This window comes from Calonectris borealis, chromosome 10 (assembly GCF_964195595.1).
Source record: "Calonectris borealis chromosome 10, bCalBor7.hap1.2, whole genome shotgun sequence".
Lineage (NCBI taxonomy): Eukaryota > Metazoa > Chordata > Aves > Procellariiformes > Procellariidae > Calonectris > Calonectris borealis.
This window is the reverse complement of record NC_134321.1, coordinates 14,282,926-14,307,714: the sequence shown is the minus strand read 5'-3', so window position 1 is coordinate 14,307,714 and position 24,789 is coordinate 14,282,926. Positions and strand designations below refer to the sequence as shown.

Here is a 24,789-nt window from a genome sequence, read left to right as displayed (position 1 = left end):
GCCTTTGTTGTAAAAGCTGTATTTGCTAATTGGAAGGACTTGTCCATAAATGTTTATGCAACTGTAGATCTACATTGGCATTCTTATTTTTAACTTACCTTTTAAATGGATAATTTCCTGTAACTTCTGATGTGGTTCTACTCTAGATTGGAATACAGTCACAACTAAATGAATAACAGATTTTTACCTTTAATGTGCTTGGTATGTAGCAAGACATCACTTAAGCATTACACTTTGTTCTCCATTCCATCTTCTTTTTATTAGATCTGGGGGCTGCTCTTGGTCCTTCAAGATTTTTAGAATTGGTGGGTTTCAGAATTGGGTGTACAAGAGTGAAATGGAAAGAAACAAAACCTTCCTTTTTTTTTTCTGTTTTTCTTTTTTTTTTTTAACTTGATTTTCTATTGAAACTTAACTAGTGGAATGAATGGACATGGACACTATCTGTGCACTGAAGAGCAGTCACTATAGTCAGAAGTGGGTTTAGCACTTACCCTGCTTGGGTCTTATGTCCTTCGTTGGTGCCTTCCACAGCAAACCACAATACATAGACACATTTGTCAGACCCCAAATATATAGACTACCTATACTCCACTTACTGTGTAAATGACTGATCAACCTGCCTCGATCTGTCAAGTCTGACTTTAGTCATGTTCTTATTCTTTCAAAAACTGGAATTATTTTATTGTCTACTTTCATATGTACAGTGCTCTGGAGCTGTTGTAATGGAAATTATAAAGGGTGAGTGGCTCTTCTTGAAAGATTGATGTTTTCCTGAAGTTAATTGCCGAAACAGAGTCAGTAAATATAATTGACAATTCTGACTGCTAACGTATGTCAGAACTGAAAGGTGACTCCGGAAGCAAGGGGCTCAGTACCAAACTGGGCAGGGTCTTTTAGACAAATGAGTAAGAGGTCTTCATGTTTCCAGAAAAAGGTGACTGTCAAGTGGAAGTGGGTCAGTCTTAGCTTTTTTATTATTGTTTTTCTCTGTAAGTTGCTTATAACCTCCCAACATGAGTCTTAGTTGTACAGCATACCAGCCTGGACACTGTGGTGATATGCTGTGTGTAGACCTGATGTGAAATGACTCTGCAGAGGTACTGTACAGAATCGTGCAGATCATCAGGAATGCACTATGAGTTCTCATTTAACAGCCAAAGCAGACCTCTGATAAGAGTGTAAAATCTAGAAGATGAAACATAGGCTAAGAAAGTGCTGTGACTAGCAGCTGTCTTCTGAGAATAAGCAATCCTTCTCGTCGTGCTTGCAGAAAGAGGGATACTTAACTCGAATACCATATCCTCATGCTTGTGTGGTGGACTGAAGATATGCAGAGAGAATTTATAGCTGTTTAAGCTAGATGATAATCTAGGGCTTAGTTTGAAAGGATGAATATGTCAATTGTTAACACCTTATCAGAATGCTCAGATTTCCTAGTAAAAACATGATCTTCCTTGCATTGCTATCAAGTTATTGTTTTCTGAAGATAAACAAGTTCAGGAATTCTGTTGTTCACAACCACTTCCTTTATAATCTATCAGACGTTGCACTTTCCACTAATTGTGCTATGGAGCAGTAGTGCCCACGGTTTTATGAATAAGCCGAGGAGTCATTCCCTTGGACGGAAGGGTATATATGTTTGGGCTAGTCTGGAACCAGCAACTTTGGGAAGTTCTTCCACCCACTCAGTCTGACACCACCGTGACAGGTGTCGTGACCTGGGGCTACGTATAGGGAGATGATGAAACCCTGCTGGTAAATGCATGCTCTAGCAGGCCCTGTGCTGAGGAATAAGGAAACTCTGATTAAAAATTAAGTGGAAGTGGCACTGAATTGCAGGATTTTCGTGGTTTAAAGAGGTTCCTGCGTGCCATTTGTAGAGTGTTCAAAGTGGCAAAGTAGTTTGAGCAGCTTTCAAAGAATAATAAATGGGATAAATGTACAGCTGAGTTCTAAAAATGGAGTAAAATGGGACAGTACAGGTAAGAACTGTCTCGCTTAAATAAGTCTTTCACACTTGGCTCTAGGGTAATGCCTTTACCAAAACGCTTCCCAAAATTTCTCTCCTGCCCCTCTGGTTGCCCTTCCTGCACTGCAGCACCATTGCAGCGTTTAGCTGTGTGAAGCAGAGCAGCTCCTAAAGAGCAGCTAATGCCCATACCCCGCTCGCTGTCAGCATCGGCTGGGCACTCGCCAGCGGTGGGGCTGACCCTCAGTACAAACGGGGTGACTGAAACCAGATGCCAGGTTCCCAACTCGGCCAGAGATCCTGAGATGAGGAGATCCTGAGAGTTGCGTGTCAATGATTCAACCAATTTTTAAAAATGCTTGTATTGTCAGAGTAGGGTTATTGTGAGCATGGTGCTCTGGGCAGCTGGTGAAGAGGTGTCATGCAGCAGCCTGGGGAAGCTGGTGCTGGGGGCTTGTGTGGGAGGACGGGTTGGACAGCTTGTGGGTAGCCTCCAAACTACCTTTTGAGTTTTGTAGGTAACAGCAATTGTACCGCTTTGTGTCTGTCTCACAGGGATTGAGCCTCACGGGAACATGGTGAAGCAGCCTGCCATCTTCACGGTGGACACCATCAGTGCTGGGCAGGGAGACCTGATGGTCTTCATAGAGGATCCAGAAGGAAACCGAGAGGAGGTACGTATATTAAATATTTTGTGTGGAAAAGTAAAGCTGAAGTTTTTGCAGTAACCTTCACCTTTCACAAGTGAGGTCTTAACAGATAAGTAATCTAAAAAGAAGTTGCAAAATACCATCTATCAAAAGTGCAGGCCTCAAGCTTTTCCTCATAATTGCCTTACTGGATGAAGTTGAAAAAAAAGTCATTATCTGCAACTAAGGAACACAACTCCAGTGTCCAGTAGTCGCAGTGCTTTAGCTTGACTGGCCAAGTACATTCTGACATGCTTTCAGATAACACACATCACTAAATCACTCTCTGCCCTTACTCATTCTGCAAGAATGGCTAAAGCAGCTATTTAGATGCCATGAATCATTTTGAGTTAAAATGCTGGTTTTAATGTTTATAGAAACTTCTCATCCAAGTGCTGCACTTGATCATGTTACAACATTCCAGAAGAATACAGCTGTATGTTGGACTTAATGTCTCCTCAGTTTTGGCCTGCCTTAGTAGAGCAATTAACAGCAAGGGAAAGGGCTGGGGTGGGGAGAAGGTAGCTTGCTGCTTCTCATGTAAACACAAAACCAATGGGTTTTTTTCCTTATGAGAAGAGGAGGTAGCAAGAATCCCTGCTCCCACAGCAACACGTCTCTGACATTGCTGACTCTGGAAATAGTTCGCAGTATCAAGCGCTACCCAGAAAAGTCTTAGGCTGGCGTGCGTAGGCACAGCTCCACGATGGATGTGTTTTCTCTCCTAGGCGAAGATAACACCGTCCAGTGACAAAAACAAGACCTATTCAGTTCAGTATGTGCCAAGGGTTACTGGACCTCACAAGGTAGGTTGTGTGTCAGTAATGAGTATTCTCTTGCTAAATGCACTGCTCTGCCTGTTGTTAACGTGAGCCCCCGAGGGCTGCCCATTTACTGATGGCGTAATAGCCACTCAGGGCATCCTGAAGAAAAGGTGACCTGATGTGGCCCTAATTCTCCATCTGGGCTATTGGGCTGCCCCCTTCTCAAATGGGAAGGGGGTGTGCGTTGGGAGAAAGTGTTTGTTTGGGTATCAAGTGCTACAGCTGGCTCTCCTCTCACGTGGGGCCACTTCTTGCAGCTCATGAAACCAGTTTTGTGGGTTTCACAGAGGTGCAAAGTACCGGGTTGTTTCTATAAGGCATTTCTTTGCTGATGATACTGTACACCATAGGGGTTTTGCAGAGAAGGTTCCCCACCCAGCTCTGTCCCCAGATGCCTGCAGAAGCAGGTTTATGATGGGTGATCCCATTGCTTGGCACTTGCCTGAGTGGCTGGTCCCCCCATCCAGCCTGAAAAGATAAATACAACTTCTGCTGCCACTTCATTGCTAGATGGTGATCTGCCTCCTACTGGCACATCCAGATTCAAGCATTCCTGCTGGTGTGGCTGACCCCATGATCAGTAGCACTTTAAGGAGGTGGCCAGCAGTTACGCTGCATGGACAGGATGAAGGTTGTGGGATGGATGGTCTCTCTCACCTCTGAGGCATAGACTCTCTGTGCTAGGAAACGCAGGTGCTTGACCCCACGCTTGGGTACATGATGGTGATACAAAGCTCTGCCTCTGCCCGGTGGGTTGGAGCTGACGCTGTCTGTCTCTAGGTTTCAGTCCTGTTTGCCGGGCAGCACATCTCAAAGAGCCCGTTTGAAGTGAACGTTGACAAAGCCCAGGGAGATGCAAGCAAAGTAACAGCAAAGGGACCGGGACTGGAGGCAGCAGGGAACATTGCCAACAAGCCTACCTACTTTGACCTCTACACAGCAGGTAAGCAGGATGAACAAGTGCCAAAATCCTGCAGCTTCCTCAAATGTGAGGAGAACCTAAGCCTTGGAGGAATAAACAAACTGAAAAGTGGATGAGGATTTGCAGCCCCGGCAAGTTCAGAGGTGAACTAACAGCCAGGCTGCTCTGGAGGCTTCAGAGGAAACGTTTGAAGTATGGAGCTGAGCTGGGGCAGGGAGGTGCTAAGCATTACCCAGAAATTTGCCATGAACTTGCTGAATGGCAGCAGGCAAGTTCCTGGCTGGTTTCTTCCCCCAACTCATTTTAAACAGGAATGTGAAATGCCCACCTCTGAAGGATGAGGAGTGAGTAAACTGTAAACGCTTAATGTGTTCTGTATATAGCTTTACAGAAAGAACCTGCCGCAGTGCTACTTTGAGTTCATACTTCAATGACGAACTGGTTTCAACCTCTATTGTAATTATTAGAGGGCTACTATCTTCATTAGGGCATCTCCATCATGTGACTTGTTGCCTGCTATTAGGCCAATGCTGTAGCCTAGAGGAATGAGTCAATAAGATGCCACAAATGCTAATTCATTTAGAACAATGCAAAACTACTTAGGGCAGTTACTTGAGGTATTTGAACACTGAAATATGCTGAGTAGCATATTTTAAATTGCGTTCTGCCTGAGGGTGCTTAGAAATAAAATTAAATGTGGTTATAGTGAGGGGAAGTGTTATGTGCAGCCTCTAATTGGGAGAGGGAGTGGTGTGAATCATGTAAAGACATGTCTGGCCTCTGAAAGTATCTGGAAAACTGTTTTTGTTGCATGATGAGTTGAATAAAACGTGAGAGGAGCAGGTGTCTGAACAAAAGTGAATATGTATAGTCCAGCAGAGAAGGATCCTTGTCCAGACCAGCATGCGCATTCTCCGAGCTCTTAATCTAAACCGCTTCAAAGCTCGAGAGGTTGAACTGACTGGTAAAGTTGTGGGCTAGTCTGTGATAGAGGTGCTACGGGGTGGTAGCAATAGGGTAACCAGGCTGTATGTGTATGCAGTACCCTAGTACTGTTGTGAAACCCTGTGGATGGAGCAGCAGAGCCCTGTCAGTTTGATGGCTTCATGGAGATGCCACCATCCTGTCTTGTCCCCTCCCCACTTGACTGTCTGGTTGCTGTCAGCAGAAGCTGAACATTTAGGCTGTGCCTAGAAATGGTAGCAGAGGACGGCCGGCCGTGATCCTAAATGCAGTGCGTGTTGCTGCGGGGAAGGCAAGGCTCAGCTGGGTTTGTTTCCTTTGCAGGTGCCGGTGTGGGTGACGTGAACGTGGAAGTGGAGGATCCTCAGGGGAGAAGCCTTGCTGAAGTTGCAGTAGAAGACAAAGGCAACCAAGTCTACCGTTGCACCTACAAACCTGTTCAAGCTGGTCCTCACATTGTCAGAGTGACTTTTGCTGGGGAGGCAATTCCCAAAACTCCTTGCACTGTTCTCGTCGGAGAGGGTATGCTTTTTAAAAATGCACCTAAATGTAGATGGCCACTTTTCTCCTTGGATGTGATGACAGAATATGCTTGAGTCTTGCCTTGGACATTCTCTGTACCTTTCAACATATTGGACCTGATTCAGTGGGTCACCTGGGTATTCACAGGGTAAAACAGTGCTTTCTACCAGTAATATTGCTTTTGCTAGAGTTTCCTTTCTGCCTAGACCTCTGAACGTTAAGCCGCCCTTTGTATTTTTTTTGAAGTGTTTTATGCAGCTATGCAGTGTCTTGCTGTTTTCCACCTTTGTTCCTCAAATTACTATATTTACTGTTTTCCTCCTTAACTGACACCTAACTTGCTTTCTGTTCCATCCTTACGTGCTCCTACGCTTTTAGATCTCTGCTCATCTCTCCTGAGCTACCCTCCATTTGTGGAATTTTGGACTTCACTGCTAATGGCTTCATAGTTGGTAAGAGGTGTGCAGGATGCTCTGTCATGTTTGCTGTTCGTAAGCTTCTAGCCTGCAGCTTGTCCCGGCCAAAAGGGTTTTTGGTTTTGTTGGGGTTGGGGAAGAAAGTTGCCAGCGAACTGAAGTGGTGTGTGACCCAGTCAGTGAAACCGGCTTAACCACGACTGCCTGGCTCGGTTGTGTAAGGGCTCTGCGAGCCGTTCCCGCTCCACGTTGGGCATGCTCCTGTATGCTCCCACCGAGGTTTCAGAGCTAGCAGATGGCATGCGATCTCTGCTTACACCGTCCAGTGTAGGACGCGGAGCGATGTTGGCTGCTGCAGGGGTGAGGGTAAACCTTGTAAGCTATTGAAATGAGTGAAAACCTAACGAGCTGCTTGGCAGACTTGTGCTCCTGCTGTAAGCACGGCGTATTTTGGGGAAATGCATGTTGGGTTTACGCTGCTGGGAAGCTGTGATTATTTGTAAGTCTCTTCAAACCCTTCAGGTCTCTGGAGATGAAGACCACGTGATAGCTGGGATTGTGTAACGAAAACTCTTCATAAGTGCGCGTTACTTATTTATGTAGTCACTCTGCAGGCCTGGAGAAGTACTTGGAGTAAAGGGGTCAAGGAATATTAAGCTCAGCCATATGTAACCTACTGCCCCTACCCATGGCTGCTTCGGTCTGCAGAGGGCTCAATGACTTTGCTTCTGAAAGTGTGAACTGCAACAAGCGGGGGGTTTTGATATGACATCTCTTAACGAAGCACGTGCAGAACTCAGCTTTGCTAATAGCGGTTATTCCAGTCATGTGCTTCTGAAAGAACAGCGCGATAATACTGTTCACTGGGGCTTATCTGCAACGGGAAACTTCACCCCATGCTGCAGTGTGCCTCTCAACGCGAAAGGCGTCAAGAAGACTGTGCCCAGTACGGTGAATATCTGTATGTGATAGCCGTGTAAAAGTTTTGTATTGATAACCGGCATCAAATTGGAAACAGGGCTTCAACATTTGCTTTAATTCTAAAAAATGGCCCCTGTAGGGAGTTGGCGTTGCCTGGCTGCACCGAACGCTGTTGCCCAAAAGCCATGGGACATAGAGAACGGCTGGGCAGACTCTTGTCTGCCTGCCTTAATGCTATAACGTTAAAACCCGTGCTGAAAGCTAAGCTGTGGTTGCCCTGAGTCAACATTAAACTAAAGGTTGTTCCAGGCTGGCTAGGCTACATGTATGCTGAGAATCAAAGATGGTATTGATGTCTGAAATTCCCTTGCAGCCTGCAATCCGAACGCCTGTCGTGCCACTGGTAGAGGTCTGCAGCCCAAGGGTGTCCGCATGAGGGAAAAGGCTGACTTCAAGGTTGATACGAGAGCAGCGGGGAGCGGAGATCTCGGAGTGACTATAAAGGGACCAAGTAAGTGTTCGGGTGAATTTGTGCTGTGGATGTATTTTGGAGAAGGGGGGGAAGCGGAGACTCCAAAAAGGAAGAACAGTAAGGAGATGGTGGCCTGATGGAACTGATGGGATTTGTGTCACTATAAAAAGCCAAATTTCAGAAGGGTTTTCTAGTACTTTGTGTCTAGTGTGAAGGTTTCGATCTGCAGGGCTGCGTAAGATTACACCTGGTTTTAGGTCTAGTCTACATTTTAATGCATATCAGTTAGCAAAACTGAGAAAATCCACGCGTCTGCCTGCCGCAGCCTCTGAGCTCTATGGGTTCGCATTGCATTTTCATCTGATCTGTGGGAGCAAGCCACGCTCCAGGGTCTCTGGCAGGGTGGAAATCCTGTTCTCGTAACGCTCGGGTTGGCTCAGAGCAGCCCTCCTGGCTGCACTGGGTGCTCGGGCATAGGAGCAGGGAGGAGAGGGTTGAGGGCACCTGTAGGCTGACATGGAGACCTCCTGCCAGGATCCGTCCCCAGGTCCTTTGCTGTGTCCTGAGCTCTGGATGTGGCCCTCTGCCTGGACCACGGCGGGCTGGGGCGATGGGAGCGTCGGCGCCGCTGGCTGGTGCAGCGGGCTGCTGAGGCTGCCAGCAGCGGTGGCTGTGCTGCTGCTCTCGGGGAGCTGCTGAGCTTGTGTTGTGTTGTACTTGTGAGCCGGTCACCTCCCCCCGGCTGGGACGGTATTAAAAGGTGCATTGTATTGCCTTCACCTCCTCCACACGCACAGTGCTCTGACTGTGTGGCTTAATGCGGTTGGGGGCGGGGGGGGAAGCAACAGACGTATCGATGTAAATTTTAGTGTATTAAGCTTTTCTCCCTAAATTCTTCATCTTGAAGAAAATGAAAAGTAGGCATTCCCTGCATACTTGTGGTTGCAAAGTCTGACAAATGTTAAGCTTTTTTGTTTTAACATATGACATGCATCATACTGCAGACTAAGAAAATAAAACACAAGGGAACCTATTAAGTCTGGTAACTTAAAATACTTTCTGCTGTATTTCTTCTGGAAGTGTTTGCTGTCTTTGTCCTAGAGGGCAACCAGAACTAACTTCCCTTATAACCTGACCTCCTTTTTTTCTGGTGGAAGAAATTTATTCTTGCAAGCTAAAATAAATACTAGAAAACATGAACTTGTCTGAGTAATTGAAGGCAGGATGGAAGCTGTTAAGTTTAATGCTGAACTGATCTTTCAACAGAGGGCTTGGAGGAGCTGGTGAAACAAAAAGGCTTTATGGATGGTGTATATGCATTTGAATATTATCCAGCTACCCCAGGGAAGTACGTTGTCACAATTACATGGGGTGGGCACAACATCCCAAAAAGGTGAGTTAGAAGTAGCTTTTTTGGAGTTTTTGTGCCCTTTGGTGGGTTGTGTAGTTGGTGGGCTTTTAAAGCAACGCTGACCTTTGAAGAAACTCTGGGGGGGACAAAGTTAGTGGCAAGCGGTTGCTGTGACAGTTTATCGACAGTTTATGGCAGTTTTAGGGCGGCAGAGGCTTATATTGGGAAAGCTTTGAAGGGTGATTCGCATCAGTCTTGCTAAATCCAAAATGATGAGTACAAAAAACAATTAAACTTGGTGGATCATGCAGCTTGGATGTTGCTGTGAGTTTTTGAGGGGATCTGTTATTGTAGTGTCTAGGGCTACAGCAAGCAGTGCAAGCCGAGTATTTGACACTCGGGATTTGTGGTGCAAGATGTAAGCACATGACAGGTTCGATGCCCTCTCTGCTGGAAAGACAGTCTGCTGGGCACTGTGCCACCACATGATAGCATCTATTAATTTGGGAACTCCAATGTAAAGCCTCATTAAAATGCTTGGGGAAAACCATAGATGCTGTATTTGTCCTCATTTCTAATCCCATGCTTTGCTTTTCTCTTGTAGTCCCTTCGAAGTTCAAGTGGGTCATGAAGCAGGTCCTCAGAAAGTGCGAGCCTGGGGGCCAGGACTGCATGAGGGGATTGTGGGCAAATCGGCTGACTTCGTGGTAGAGTCCATCGGCACAGAAGTTGGCTCTCTTGGTATGTTACTTTACTTAGTTTGCTTGAAGTATTTATATATTGCAACGCTAGCAACGTACTCATGAGAAACAATAGCTTTCCCAGCAGTAAAAAAAACACGTCTGTAAGACATTTTTATGTCAGAGTATCAAAGGCAAGTCCGAGAGACAGGAACTTGCGTGATGGAGAGTGTTAATCTGTGGTTTTGTGGGATGAGATCCAGAAGGGAATGTTGGATTATCTCCTACATTGCTGAAGAAGGGTGATAGAGAGCATCAGGCATGGTTATGGCTAGTAAAAAGCAGTTTGGGGAAGTGGTGTTAAGTTAGCAGCCACCACAAACCTAACACAGGGAACCTACTTGTTCCTTTTTCAGGCTTTGCAATAGAAGGCCCTTCTCAGGCTAAAATTGAGTGTGATGACAAGAACGATGGCTCATGTGATGTGAAGTATTGGCCCAAAGAGCCCGGTGAATATGCTGTGCACATCATGTGCGATGATGAGGACATAAAAGACAGCCCTTACATGGCCTTCATCCGACCGGCTTCAGGAGACTTCAACCCAGATAAGGTGATGTGTAAGAGTTCACCCATGACATAACACGTCTTTGGTATAACTACGGTAGAGATGTTTCTGAAGGCTTCTGGTAACAGACTTGACTCTTAAGCTGCCTCTACTTAAAGCTCTGAATTTGCCATGCTCCAGCCAGGTATTACTCAGCTTTTTCTAATTACACTATTGTGGTTTTGGTTTAATGTAATGAAAACTTGCTGAATTAGTGCAAATTCTCAACTTTCACACTAGCCTCTACTTGTATCCCGTGTTTCATGGGTTTTGTGGGAAGGGGAAGGTCTTTAGAAATAAATCACTTAGTTTTACTTCTCTTTCTGAACTGCAAGCTAAGAGTCTTGGGGTGGTTTTTTTTAGGTGAAGGCTTATGGCCCAGGCTTGGAGAGGACTGGCTGTATAGTGAACAATCCTGCTGAGTTCACAGTTGAAACCAAGGACGCTGGGAAAGCACCTCTGAAGATGTATGCGCAGGTAAAAAGCCAAAGGCAGCTATGTGAAACTTCAGCAAAAGGGCTTTAATACTGTTGAGAAAAATGCCTTGAGTATTTCTACTCGCTTACACACCACTTAATACTGGGCATGTGTAATTCCCTCAAAGCTCTGTGCTTTGATCTGTGTAATGTACTCAAGCAACAAACCTAACTCAAGACAAGGTGACTTCTCCCTGGCATATGAAATACATGGCTTTGCTTCCTTACTTGGAGTCTCCTCAGCAAAGCAAGCTGTAATTTCCTGGAGTTGTCGTTTGGAAGCACCCGAAGTGTCTCTGAGCCTGTGAATTTCAGGCGAGCTTGTTAAAATACGTGTTGTAGGATGGCGTTAGGAATGAACAAGTGTTAGATGAGGAAGGAGTGTAATTTGCGTGTTTCTTCAGTATTTCTGAGCTGCAGTTCAGGGGAAGAAACAAACACATTTTGGAACAGTCTTGGGTTGTTCAAACTATACAAACATTTTTAAAGTACCTGAACCTTCTTCTTGTATTACTGCTTTTTAGGATGGAGAAGGAAACCCTATCGATATCCAGATAAAGAGCAAGTCTGATGGTGCATTTGCCTGTTCCTATGTGCCAGTTAAACCAATCAAACATACAATTTCTGTTGTCTGGGGAGGAGCCAATGTGCCCAATAGCCCATTTAGGGTAAGTACAGAGGTGGATATTACTAGTTCTAGCCAAGTAGGACATTCGTGCTCACAACTACTTGTCATTACAACTCGGATGATGAAACCCTTCTGTGAACGTCAAGGTGTGCCCTTCTGCTTCCTATTCTAGGAATCTATCCATTTGAAAAAAGCTTTCTGTTTTCACAAGCTCACATGTCTGAGGTCTCCTATCAGTCCAGCTGTAGCCTGGGGGAGTCAGGGCAATTCACTCTTGGTTTGGTACTGTTTTCCTGTAGCCTCTGTCCAAGCAATGCTCCGACTTCACTGTGATCACGAGCGTGACACAGATGTGTGATTCTGACCCTTGTGAATCCGTGTAGGTCCTTATAGGTCAAGGGAGTCATCCTCAAAAAGTGAAAGTGTTCGGACCTGGCGTGGAGAGAACTGGCCTGAAAGCGAACGAGCCAACCCACTTCACTGTTGACTGCACAGATGCAGGAGAAGGTAAAGGCAGGCTGGGCTGTTGCTGTGGTATCAGAACATGCAAGGGGGAGGATTCTGTACTGTTTCATGCTGGTTTTCCTTGTTTCATGGGAAAAACCTTGGGAAGCGGAACATTGCCATGAATTGTGATGTGATCTGTTACCTCAGTTAACGTGGTGACTTGAACAGCTACTGGAAATGGGAATGTGCTGGCTGTTTGCCTAGCAATGTCTGTACCGTCCAGTAACAAAACCTCCATCTGCTTTTCCTAGGTGATGTCAGTGTTGGAATTAAGTGTGATGCTCGTGTGGTCAGCGATGAGGAAGAAGACATAGATTTCGACATCATCCATAACGCTAATGATACGTTCACAGTGAAATATGCACCACCTGCCGCTGGGCGCTACACTATTAAAGTGCTTTTTGCAGGAGAGGTTTGTAATCTTTGTTTTACAACCTGATGTTTCTAGAGTCTGTTTATCTGCTCTTTGATCACCGAGCACGTGCCAGTTCACAGCTGGCTGGGGCAGTTTACAGCTGGCGCCTTCTGTTTCAGCTGAGATGCACTTTGTTTGGTCACTGTTTCTAAAAACACTTTTGTAGTACTTGAAGGTACACAAGTGAGAGGGGTTGGCTGGAGACACTGAAGTTCAAGCACGTGATGTGTTGGGCTGGCATCATGAGCGTGGTCTCAGTGATGGGGCAAAGCTGCTTTCTAAAGGATAGAAAACCTAAGTGACTCTCCAAGGAACATGGGAATAAAAATAAATTTTCCTTAAAATAAAAGGGAGAGAGGCCCTTGCAAACTGTCTAGCTGTTAACTTTGCCCTAGACTTTGAATGATACTACTCAGTAAGGCAGAGCAGAGTGTTTGAGTCAGGCAAAATTTTACTCAAGATGGTGCTGGAGTTAAAGCAGAAGTATCTTAAAATGATTATCTGTCAAGTTTCAGCTAGTGAAGAGTGACCTGGTTATGTTTAGAGCTGTGTTTCTTTTGCAGGAAATTCCTGCCAGCCCGTTCAGAGTTAAAGTGGACCCCTCGCACGATGCCAGCAAAGTGAAAGCTGAAGGACCTGGGCTGAACAAAACTGGTGAGAGCTGGGTTGTGATGGTGTGGCCAGTGCTGGATGTTGAGGGGCTGTTGCGGGGTAGCCACTGCCAGGCTGAGCATTGCTGGGATGCAGCGATGCAGTCCTGGATACAGCAGGGTGCGATGCCAGGCTATTGGAAATGACTCAGTTCCCTTGGCATTTTGCTTGACTGGGCTTTATAGGTACCGATTGCTTCTTGGGAAGAGTTTCTATGTGCGAGCTCTGCATAAATTAGAATTAACATTTTTCTTCAGGAGTGGAAAATGGCAAGCCAACGCACTTCACTGTGTTCACCAAGGGAGCTGGAAAAGCGCCGCTGGATGTGCAGTTCAGCAGCCCAGTGCCGGGAGAGGCAGTGGCAGATCTGGATATCATTGACAACTATGACTATTCCCACACTGTTAGGTACACTCCAATACAGCAGGTAGGTCCGACTCCTGCAGGAATACACGAGTGAAAGGCTCATGTTGCCGTCACCTCCCTCCCTGGTTACCCGTACACAGAGGAACGAGCGGATAAAACTTGCTGGGATGTCCTGTTCCCCAGGATCCCTAAAGCCTGCAGGACAATTGGGATTGGAAAGCAGTAATGCAGTTTTCTGGTGTAGTTATTGATAGCTTGTCACCGTTTCCTTTTCTGGGAACGAGTGAGATGTTGAAGCAGTAGCGCACAGCTCATGTTGTCATTCCACACCTTACCAGTCGAAGGGGAAGGATGGCCAACCTTCCTGGGGTCCGAAATGGAGCTGGCTGCTGCACCAGCTGCTCTGGGCTGCTGCGGTCCTGCGAAGGCGGGCTGTGGCGTGCTGCCTCTCACAAGCTGCTGTTGTCAAAGGAGCTGTAGTGCAAACCAGAGCAGGACAAAAAGCACAGCGTTTGGGTGATGGTGCAGCAGCTCCCCAGTAGGAACGTGAACGAGTCAGTGCTGAGGAGGGAGGCTGGGCTGCAGATTAAATATATCAAAGTATTTGTCTGTATTTAAGGTTTGCCCTTAGGTTGGAAAAAAATTCAGTCTACCTCGTTTTGGTTCACAGACAGATGCTTCCTAGCAACACCATTAAAGAGCTGAAAGTGGAAGCTGCTAATAACTAGGAATATTTTTCCTTATGCTGTGCTTGCATGTTCGTAAAGGGTGATTAAATGCCAGAATGCACGAATCTCATGTGTTTCTGAAAACGTAGGTGCTGTAGCGCTGAGGTGCAAGTGTTTTGCTGCTCTGGTTCTGCTGAACAAACACATGAGTTACTCGGTCATCTGCACCAGCTTCCTTGAATGTAGCTGTATAAAAGTTGACTGATATGGAGGACTGCAGCATTATTCATCTGATAATGCTGGATTAGCATTCTTGGAAGCACCATAGAGCTAGCGTTTGTTTTTGGATAAAGCAGTTGCATGATCTCAGGATGTGGCTGGCGTGCCTGTTTGGAGAAGCTTTTGCTTGTTCAGTCAGGGTTGGTACGCAGAAGGGAGCAAAGTCGTCTGAGCTCTGTGTGCGTGAGCAGTACCAGATTGCTATGTTTACGTGAAAAGCAGTGGTGAAACAAGCCGGGATGCCCAAACCAGATTTCCCACTTGGGCCTTCCATCTGGAGGGGAGTACCTTGGGTCACGGAGGAGCTGTGGGCTTACAGGAGATGCTCACAGATAGCAGTGGTTAAAGAGAGGAGATGAAAATAGACTGCACAGTAGTTAGAGTAGCCTTGTTGTCCTTCCAGGCTGTGAGTGTGTAGGTTGTTCCTGGACACTGTCTTTCTCAGGTTCATACGCAGTAGCTTACGAATGAGACTCTGGACTCTTCAGAGCCGGGGGAGGAAGGGCTAGGTAGTTAAATTCCTGAGGGGCCGCGTCAGCAGCAGAGGAGCCTTGGTTTAATGCTGTTTGCTCAGCCTTATCTATCTCGCGGTGTTGCTACAGCTACCCGTGCGTGTGTTTTCTAAAAACAACCAAGAATAATCATGGAAGCTATTCACTAGCTTGTGTGGAACATCGATGATTATTTCACTTGGGAGCTGAACCGGCCAAGAACGAAAAGTAAGCAAACAGTGAATATAGCTAAAATATGGACTGCGGTAGGAGAGAATAAAAGGAGCACACATCGTGGGCTGGAGCTTGCCATGGCTGTGTGGTATTCCAGCCAAAATATACAAGAGCATTAATCTTTCTGACTTGTAGAGCTTAAAACCCTGGTATTTCAGATGCTGTAACAATACAGCCTCTTTGCAGGCTTGGCTTTGGCCTGGCCTCTCCGTGCGGTGGAAGGGGATACCTGGTCTGGAGCACTGGGACATTCATTCAGCTGTCGGGTCTGAGCGTCGGGAGGGTGGGAGCCAGCCGGAGCCGGAGGTTTTGCCAGGCAGCTTGAATATAGTCTAATTAAATGTTGGAAAGAACTGTCTTTTTCTCTCTTCCTGTATTAAATAAAAACCATTTAATACTTTGAAGGGCTGCAGTGGGATGAGAGCTTGAGAGTCCATAAACCAATAAGTTTGGCTGTGGTCAGCTAAAATGGATTAGGTGAAGTGGTTATGTACTGCTCGGATGTTGGTGCATCTGTATGAAGTGAGGAACTGAGCTAACTTGTAAATTCTCCAACTAGGGTCCAATGAAGGTTTTGGTAACGTACGGTGGTGATCCTATCCCTAAAAGCCCTTTCACTGTGGGCGTTGCTGCTCCGCTAGACCTAAGCAAAGTTAAAGTCAATGGACTCGAAAACAGTAAGTACCTCTGGGCTGGAAGCCCCATAGCCTGCCTCTGAAGTGTCTCTTGAATCTGGGCGATAGCCAGCATGTCCTGCTGGAACAGAAGTGGGCAAAACAATCTTCTTTTTAGCTTGCTACAGTTGGCGATCAACCAGCTCCAACTTTACAGCTTGACCACTCTGACTTAGCTGGTCCTCTTGAGGACTGAATTTCAATTTAGATTTTTTGGGGGTTATTTTGGCAAAGATTACGTAGCAGTGTGGACAAAGCATGTGTTGGGGTTTGGGCCTTTGTGGTGAACAGAGCTGGACTCTTCACCAGGCTGGGCACCTGCTGATGAAATCTGGTTTCCTTGGGGCTAGATGGCTGTTTGTTCAAATGTATGTAACTGCTACAGTGCGGTGTCATTCATACAGTCTCTTTGTTTTCTAAAAGCGGAAGAACTTAGGGCTGTGAAATATTGTTGCGTTCCTGAAATGAGCTTCTGATAATGTCAGGCCATGTCTGACAGGCCTGTTTAGCACTGTAGCTTTGTAGCTCCAATTAACCAAAGCACTTGTTTATTTTTTTGTTCAATTTGGCAGGGTCTTTTGCATGCAGAGGGATGCAGACTGAGCAGGGCTCTGCCAGTGCTTGCTCCCTCGGTGGTATGTGCATGAGAGACTTCTTGGAGCGCTGTCTGATGTTGAGTACTTAACGTAGTAATTAACGTAGTAATATGGGTTTTGTCTTTTTCAGGAGTGGAAGTGGGGAAGGATCAGGAATTTGTAATTGACACCAAAGGAGCTGGTGGGCAAGGTAAACTGGATGTTAGTATTTCTAGTCCTATGAGGAAAGCTGTGCCATGTCTGGTGGAACCGGTTCTGGGTAAGGAGTGCAGCACTGCAAAATACATCCCAAGGGAAGAAGGACTGTATGTGGTGGATGTGAGTTACGATGGCAACCCGATCCCAGGGAGCCCCTATACTGTGGAGGCCACGCTACCTCCAGACCCCTCCAAGGTAAGTGAATGGTTTAGGACTGTAACAGCAATTGATGCCTGAAAACGGAATTGTGGGTTATTGCATGAGACTTGCCTTGGTTTTGGCCAAACCAGACCTGGGAACATCCTTACTCGGAGCGCTGAGTCGTTCCTTTTGCAGGCTCCGTGACTCGTGGAAGTCATTCCTATAACACTGTATTTGAAAAAACATTGAACTAATTAAGAATACTGCAAGCATCCTGCATAGTGTGGCAAATACAAGTATTGCTCATAATTTAATAGAAGTTGGCCTCATGAGTATCTCGACTGTATTAATTGAGATGCTTCTTTCTAAGGAAATAGATTTCAAGAAAAACGTGTGTACAGCTATCAAATATTTTAATGTTTCTACCTTTTATATCCCATGGCTATATAAAAACAGCTATGGTGAGAGTATGAATATCCTTGCCTAGAAACCTCTTTGGAGGAGAGATACTTTACAGTAAAACTGGGAGAGTGGCAAAGGAGACGTTGCTTTCTGTGTATTTTTAAGAGCTTGTTAATTGAGTCCCATATACAAACAAGTCTAACTAGGCAGTCTGTGCTGGCAATAACATGAAAAAAATGAGTTTAGCTCACTACATATTCTCTTCTAGGTAAAAGCTCACGGTCCAGGTCTTCGAGGGGGCCTTGTTGGAAAACCGGCCCAATTCACAATAGATACCAAAGGGGCAGGAACTGGAGGTTTAGGTTTGACAGTAGAAGGCCCGTGTGAAGCTAAAATTGAGTGCTCAGACAACGGCGATGGAACCTGCTCCGTCTCCTACCTGCCTACGAAGCCTGGAGAGTATTTCGTAAACATCCTCTTCGAAGAAGTTCACATTCCTGGTTCGCCGTTTAAGGCAGACATAGAAGTGCCGTTTGATGTCTCTAAAGTCATTGCCACGGGCCCGGGTCTGGAACGTGGTAAAGTAGGTGAGGCAGGGCTGCTGAACGTCGACTGCACGGAAGCAGGTCCCGGGGACCTGCGGGTGGACATGGTGTCGGATGCTGGTTCCAAAGCCGAGGTCCAGATCGATGATAACAAAGACGGGACCTATGTCGTAACGTATGTGCCGCTCTCGGCTGGCATGTACACGATCAAGATGAGATACGGAGGAGAGCAAGTGCCTAAATTCCCAGCCCGGGTCAAAGTGGAGCCAGCTGTGGACACAAGCAGAGTTAAAGTGTTTGGGCCAGGAGTGGAAGGGAAAGGTGAGAATAACTGTTGTTATCAGAGTTGGTAGGACTTGCGGGTCTTTGTCCTGCACAGAGTATTCTGAGCATTAAAAGTTGCAATAGCCTTGTGTGTTCCCATGGTGACCCTCAGACGGGGGTGTTTCGTTATGTTCCCAAATGAGTTGTTTATCATGCTGGTTCACAAAATGTTTTATCGTTGGAAATACATGCGGTTCTTGAAGTGACTCTTCAAAACGTATCCTGCAGATGTCTTCCGAGAAGCTACAACTGAATTCACTGTGGATGCTCGACCTCTAACGAAGGCTGGTGGTGACCACATCAGGACGCAGATCACGAGCCCGTCCGGCTCTCCCACGGACTGTCTCATGCAAGACAATGCCGATGGAACGTATTCAGTAGAGTACACGCCGTTTGAAAAGGGTAACCTCTGGGTTTGTTTTTTTTTTAACTTGAGGGGAAAACTAAGAGCAAGCAGCTCTTCTGACACTTTCATTTGGCAAACTGCTGAGGTCTGCCAGTAACTTGTTGGCATCTTAGCAAGATTTTTGCTAGTAGAGGAGCTAATTCTGCAGGAAGTAGCTCTATTTTAACTTGAAGAACTGACTTTTACAGTAACTTGGCTTCAGAAGAACAGTGCGTAGATGGCATCTTGGTTATGAAACACTAGCGAAGTCTTGTGACATGCAGGAGGAAGCTCTTACCCATATACTGACATTTAAGTCTGTAGCATCTTGTAGAAGTGATGTTAAGTGATGAGAATATTTAGGGAGTTCAGGACGTGTTTTCCTCCTCTTAACAGGTCTGCACACAGTCAGCGTAACGTACGATGGCGTGCCTGTGCCAAACAGTCCCTTCAGAGTGAACGTGACGGAGGGCTGCCATCCATCACGCGTGAAGGCACAAGGACCCGGACTCAAAGAAGCTTTCACAAATCAGCCAAACGCCTTTTCAGTTGTCACCAGGTACCTGGACCTACGTGATCCTTAAGGAATATCTGAGGGAGGGAGGGGTGTAGTGGGCTGTGCGATGCAGGATGCTAAACCCAGTACAAACATTTATAAAAAGACCAAGCTCTGTCCTTCTGATTACTGCGTGTGCTACCTCATCGTGTACTGAGCACTCTGCTCTGCGGAGATGAGGGGTTGATAGTGATTGAGGATAAAATTCTAGGAAAATGCGAGTGAGGTTATGCTGAGCGGCTTTGCATGCCAGAGCACGCTGAAGGCTGGACATCAGAAGTCAGGTTACTGCATTTCCACTAAGGGTAAAAATGCAGCCAGAGCATGCGAAGGCGATGAAGCTGCTGTTAGAAACAGGTAATTCTAACAATGTGCGTTTCTGTCTTGCAGAGGGGCAGGAATTGGTGGCCTTGGAATAACTGTTGAAGGACCTTCAGAGTCTAAAATTAGCTGTAAAGATAACAAAGATGGGAGCTGCAGCGCCGAGTATGTTCCTTATGTTCCAGGAGACTACGACGTTAACATCACGTATGGGGGAGAGCATATTCCTGGTAAGAGCTCTTGCTCAGTGGCTTTCAGAAGAGGGAAGGCATTGAGATAAGGACTTGGTGCCTTGGCTGCATCTCACTCGTGCTGGGGGATGTTGAGGTTTTGACTTTCTGCTTTTCCTGAGAATTCAGGCAGAAACAGCGGTGGCGTTTGTTCCTCACTCCTTGCAGGGAGGTGTGGAGCGCTTTGTGCTGTGCTGCGGTGGTTTTGAGGAAGGGCTGCAGTCTCTTCTCTTTTCTGAAATGGCCTCTGTGGGGACGTGGAGGAGCCTCGTTGAGACTGTAGCACCCACCGGGGGGAACAAAAGAGCGGGTACAGATGGGTGGGACAGGGACAGGGACGCTAGCCTTGACAAATAACTGGTATTATGCACAAGTGGTGCGTGATACATGAGGTCAAGAAAATAGCCCTTCGGTATGTGGATGCCTTCAAGACTGTTCTGCAGTAAGAGGGTCTAATGGGTGAGCTTGTCATGGGGATTATATTAAACACTGCAAGTTTTGGTCACTGCAGAAAGCATAGTAACTGTTTCCTAAACCAGGCATTTACCTGTGTATACATTTGCACTGGACGTTAAGCTGAAGTGAAGTAGGTTTAAGGAATGTTCCAGGCACATCTGGCATCCAGCAGTTCACAATTAAAAGAAGGATATTTTGCTTGATACCAAGAATTAAATGCTCCTAAATGCCAGACACAATTTGATGCAATGTTCAAGTCCTTACGTGCTGTCGTACAGCATACATCTAGGTATTCTTTCCTAGACGTTGTGAGTGAGCCGATTCTTTCCCATTGGTCCCGTTTTATTTGTCAACATACTGAACTTCGTAAAATATGAAGGAAACAAGTGCCTGCATGACGTTTTGTTTGCACTTCTAGTTTTTCATGCATTTTTTTCTGAGGCGTGAGGAGCAGATGGATCACAACTGAATTGTTGAGTAGACAGTGAAAATGTAGAAGCACCATCATTACAATTCTGGCTTTTGCAGAAGCAGCGAAGTAGCGTGGAGGCTGTGGGGTTGTAATTTCTGCCTGAGGTTGAGGGATAGTAATAAAAAAGCCCAAGGAAAAGTAGGGAAAAAGAGCTTTGGTTTCCTGTAACTGTTAACTCTGTGGTGTTTAACATTTGCTGCGTTAACTTCCAGGCAGTCCTTTCAAGGTTCCTGTGAAGGATGTTGTGGATCCCAGCAAGGTGAAGATAGCAGGACCAGGTCTGGGAACAGCTGTTCGAGCCAAAATCCCACAGTCCTTCACTGTAGACACCAGCAAGGCAGGAGTAGCACCCCTTGAGGTGGTGGTGGCAGGACCCAGAGGTAAGAACCGAAGTACTCCATCCAGCTGTGCCCTCATCTCTGTGTTTGTGTGGGTAACATGGTCCTGGCCCTGCTTGCAAAGGTGGTGATACCACTTGAATGAGCATTTCCCTCTGTTCCTGTTCATCCAGCGTGTGCACTTCGACAGCTGACCCACGTGTCATGCTGTAGAAGGAGGAGAACTGTGTCCTAGGTAGTGCTGCTTTGGGCAGCGTCTTTGTCTTTATCCTAATCTTCAGAGCTGGGAGAAGTGACGTGAGTAACCATCACTGGTGAACAATTGTGGTTTAGATCTAGACATCAAAAAGTAAATCCAAAGTCTCACACGCGAATGGTGACTTGGGAAACCCGTGTCACTGGGTTGCAGGAGTCGCTGAAACATGGTGGAACCTCTCAGTGGTCCCCAGAGAGCAGCAAGGCCCTCAAGCGATAGCGTTAATGATGTTTGCATTAACCTAGGAAGCTGTGTCTCAGTGGCACAGTATCTCGACAGCGAGTACCTTCTGGCTGCAAGTCTCACCTTGCTGGGAGGCGAGAGCTGCTTCCCCACTCGAGTGTCAGGTCACGCTGGTGTGGGTGCCCCTCAGGTAACCCTTCTTTAATTTTAGTGGATGAGACGGATTCCCAGGGATGGCGCTCCCCATTGAAAGCGATTTCGGATTTCTTTAAAGGTGATCCAAAGGGTGACACTGAGACAGGTTTGAACTCTCACTAACTACTGGCAATTTTGGCTCTCGGAAATCCAATTGGCAACAGCAAGAATCACCTGGAGGAGGGAGTGGGAACCAAAGGTGTTGCTTTTAGGCTTTGCATGGCAACTATACGTTTCTTTTGCGCTCGCTTTACTGCTAATCCTTCCTGTGTTTTAAAGCCGACTTGTAATTGTAGACTGCTTTGTGTGTTGATATGAACCGATATGTCACGTAATCTGCTGTAGATTTAGCTTAATGCAAATTGAAATAATTGATCCTGCTTTCTTAGGACTTTGGCAGTTTGCAGGGCTCTCCTGCCTAGGCAGCGAGCCTGCCTTTCCAAATACCTGATTGTGAAAGACTCAGTTGGTGAATGCTACGCACCAGCTGGCTTTAGGGCTCAATTCTGTGCAGTGAATCCCAGTAACAGTATATAATCTTGTAAATGACAGTTCAGGCAATTATAACCATTACTCATTCTCTGTCTCGAAAGATCTTCAGTGTATTTTGAGCAATTGCTCTTGACCTGGACTGTACAGAAAGGCAGATTTTTCTCCAGTATTTTCATGCTAGCTTTTGTTTACAGCGAGAAGACGGGAGCGCAGAGAGCAGTGGATAACAAATCTATCTCAAGTCAATGGCTCTTGAATACAAAATAAGGGAAACTGATCACTGATCCATGCCTATTGCCTTCATTAAAAAAAAAAAAATGAAATTTAGCTTGTTGCAAACTGTAAATGAGCAATGCCTCTTGGAGCTTTGTGCAGTAAATGACTGGTGAGGAATTGAGTTTTAATAGCACAGCTGAGGAAATTGTCTGTTGCTTTTTTAGGAGTTGTGGAGCCTGTTAATGTAGTAGACAACGGAGATGGAACCCACACGGTGGTGTACACCCCTACGCAGGAGGGACCCTATATGATCTCTGTCAAATACGCTGATGAAGAGATTCCTCGCAGGTAAGGTGATGAAGACGAACTGAAGATTTAATGACCTGATCGTGCTCTCCCAGCGCATGAGCACCGTTTAAGGACTAGCTGTGGTCCTTTCAACTTAACCAGTGCAGCTCCTTGCACGACTTCAGGGTTCAGCGGTGGTTTGAGCCTGCTGCAGCTACAGCAGAGACGCCGAGGGGAGGTGTATCCACACCTCAGCGTGTACTGCAGTAACTGTCAGCCATTGACTTAGGAGGAGGGGGCAATAACGGGTTTCCCTTTAAGTCCCTTCAAGGTGAAGGTGCTTCCTACGTACGATGCCAGTAAAGTGACGGCGAGCGGACCAGGTCTCAGTTCCTACGGCATACCAGCCAGCCTGCCTGTGGAGTTCGCTGTGGATGCTAAGGATGCCGGGCAGGGACTTCTGGCTGTACAGATCACTGTAAGTAACTACAAAACCAAGCAGGAGTGGAAACACGTTGTTCTAAGTGGGCACGAGTGGCTCCTATTGGAAGCGTCCACAGCTGTACCCTGACATACCCAGTGTCCTGCAGACTGGGCTGCAGGCTCTGGTACAGAGCTCTGGACCTTAAGCTCTGGTACAGGAAGGTCTTGCACTCTGCGTTTGTGAAGCTCTTGAGGCTGCTTTTATGAGACTTCTGTCTCATCACCCGTGCTATATTTAGCTCTTGGTTAACCTTACACTCTGCAAATGCCCAAAATGAGATAAATAGTTTCTTGTAATATTATGAAAATGCTGGAATTCAAAATGGAGACAGCCTTCTGGCAGTGTAGTTCAGCAAGGCCATGAAATAACATCCACGCTGAGCATTACATGATGATAAATTAACAAAAAAGTCTCCCTCAAGGTTGCCAAAAGTTATAAGCTGCTTAAGGAGATACTACAGGAATGTTTTTATTTGACTTTGTTATTGCTCTTCCTGAAATTTCTGGTGCCAGGACTCTGTGGCCTCAGCAAAAAGGTCTCTGGTTAGTGGGCCATAACGCCCATTTCTCAGCTCTGGCATGCCTAGGTCATGGCATGGCTGGTTGTACTTGCCCTTCTGCATTCTTGCTCCTGTGCTGTCCCGCTGTCTGCTCAGGTGCAGCAAAGCAGTTGCCTTTATTCTGGCATGCAAGTGTGCTCTTAAAGGATCCAAAACGCTTATCAGAGCTCCCAGCCTGGCTGTGGCTTTGAAGATCAAGTTCCACAAGTCCTGCACGGTGGGAGTGCATAGGTGGTCCTCCTCACAGCACTTGTTTGCTTCTTGTTCTGAGCTGTTGAATGTCAAACATTTCACAAGCCTTCCTGAAAAAAGTGCTGTACCTAAAATCTCGGGTCCTTTGCAGCTTATACTGTACACGGGGCCGTGTTAAGTCGTAAAATACAGAATGGGATCAACATGCGGTTCCCTGTAAGGAGGCCTGGAAGACTTTCTAAAATGCTTCACACTTTGCAGCTGATGAGTTGCACTGAAAGCTGAGGCTGGGAGGAAACATTATGCACAGTGCTGATCTTGGTTGTAGATATGAAAGCTTGATGCTGAAGCTCCAATCTCTGTTGTTTATGCATCTCTATAATTCTTGTATTCAGTGTAGAAATGATATTTGAAGGGACTACATAGACCTGCTTTTAACTGTAGACCTTGCAGGGTGTCAGGAGCTGGATGCCTCATCCAGGAGGGTTGGCGGTAGACTCCAGTAATGCTTCCCCCTGACCTCAAATCTTTCGGGGAGCAGCTGGCCAAAGCTACCCAGTGCTTTGTCAGGACAGAGCTGCACAGTCTGGCTCCCGATCTGTGCCTCAGGAACCTGGGAAGTCGTCTTCATTTCCACCAGCAATATGACAATGAAGCCTAAAACTTCTTACAATTAATATTAATATAAAGTTCATTAAAATGGCTTGCTGCATCGTACAAACATTCTCGTATCAAACAAAGGGTAGTTAATGATAGCACTGTTTGTTTGGTCTGATACCTTTTTGCTCCTAATAATCTATTCCTGGTACTAGTCCGTGAGTGAAATATATTTAACCCTCAAAAAGGTGCAGTTCTCTGTTTGAGACGATCTAAATATGGTTGTGAACAGATTTGCTGCCCTGCTAAAGGAATTCATAACTAACTTCATAGTGCCTAAATCTTCTGGTTTGCATTCCTCAGGACCAAGAGGGCAAACCCAAGAGAGTGGACATTCATGACAACAAGGATGGCACTTACACAGTCACCTATGTCCCTGACAAAACGGGTCGCTATACGATTGGTGTGAAGTATGGTGGAGATGATATCCCGTCCTCTCCCTATCGGATCCGGGCATCTCCAGCTGGGGATGCCAGCAAGTGTTTGGCCACAGGTGAGTGTTGGCTCCTCTCTATTGCTGTTGTTTGTACTTGGTGTAAAGCTGCCTTCTGAGTGTGGTACAGTTGATGTAGTGGGTG

The 24,789-nt window shown here is 46.2% G+C and overlaps 1 protein-coding gene across 5 annotated transcripts in view; it reads left to right on the top strand.

Moving 5' to 3' along the window:
• FLNB (filamin B) overlaps positions 1–24,789 on the top strand; it is a 73,328-nt gene that overhangs the window by 27,134 nt on the left and 21,405 nt on the right. For 4 of the 5 annotated variants that reach the window (XM_075158965.1, XM_075158966.1, XM_075158964.1 and 1 more), the window contains exons 5-28: positions 2,528–2,646; positions 3,390–3,467; positions 4,266–4,428; positions 5,695–5,892; positions 7,603–7,740; positions 8,968–9,094; positions 9,657–9,793; positions 10,149–10,342; positions 10,700–10,813; positions 11,337–11,480; positions 11,824–11,947; positions 12,199–12,359; positions 12,926–13,016; positions 13,271–13,440; positions 15,611–15,728; positions 16,452–16,714; positions 17,331–17,928; positions 18,160–18,333; positions 18,713–18,875; positions 19,263–19,423; positions 20,564–20,731; positions 22,256–22,379; positions 22,641–22,797; positions 24,515–24,704. In XM_075158965.1, the coding sequence (XP_075015066.1) occupies positions 2,528–2,646; positions 3,390–3,467; positions 4,266–4,428; positions 5,695–5,892; positions 7,603–7,740; positions 8,968–9,094; positions 9,657–9,793; positions 10,149–10,342; positions 10,700–10,813; positions 11,337–11,480; positions 11,824–11,947; positions 12,199–12,359; positions 12,926–13,016; positions 13,271–13,440; positions 15,611–15,728; positions 16,452–16,714; positions 17,331–17,928; positions 18,160–18,333; positions 18,713–18,875; positions 19,263–19,423; positions 20,564–20,731; positions 22,256–22,379; positions 22,641–22,797; positions 24,515–24,704 (4,074 nt within the window). Of the gene's footprint in view, positions 1–2,527; positions 2,647–3,389; positions 3,468–4,265; positions 4,429–5,694; positions 5,893–7,602; positions 7,741–8,967; positions 9,095–9,656; positions 9,794–10,148; positions 10,343–10,699; positions 10,814–11,336; positions 11,481–11,823; positions 11,948–12,198; positions 12,360–12,925; positions 13,017–13,270; positions 13,441–15,610; positions 15,729–16,451; positions 16,715–17,330; positions 17,929–18,159; positions 18,334–18,712; positions 18,876–19,262; positions 19,424–20,563; positions 20,732–21,339; positions 21,430–22,255; positions 22,380–22,640; positions 22,798–24,514; positions 24,705–24,789 lie in introns of all 5 variants that reach the window. The other variant, XM_075158968.1, reaches the window with a different exon arrangement.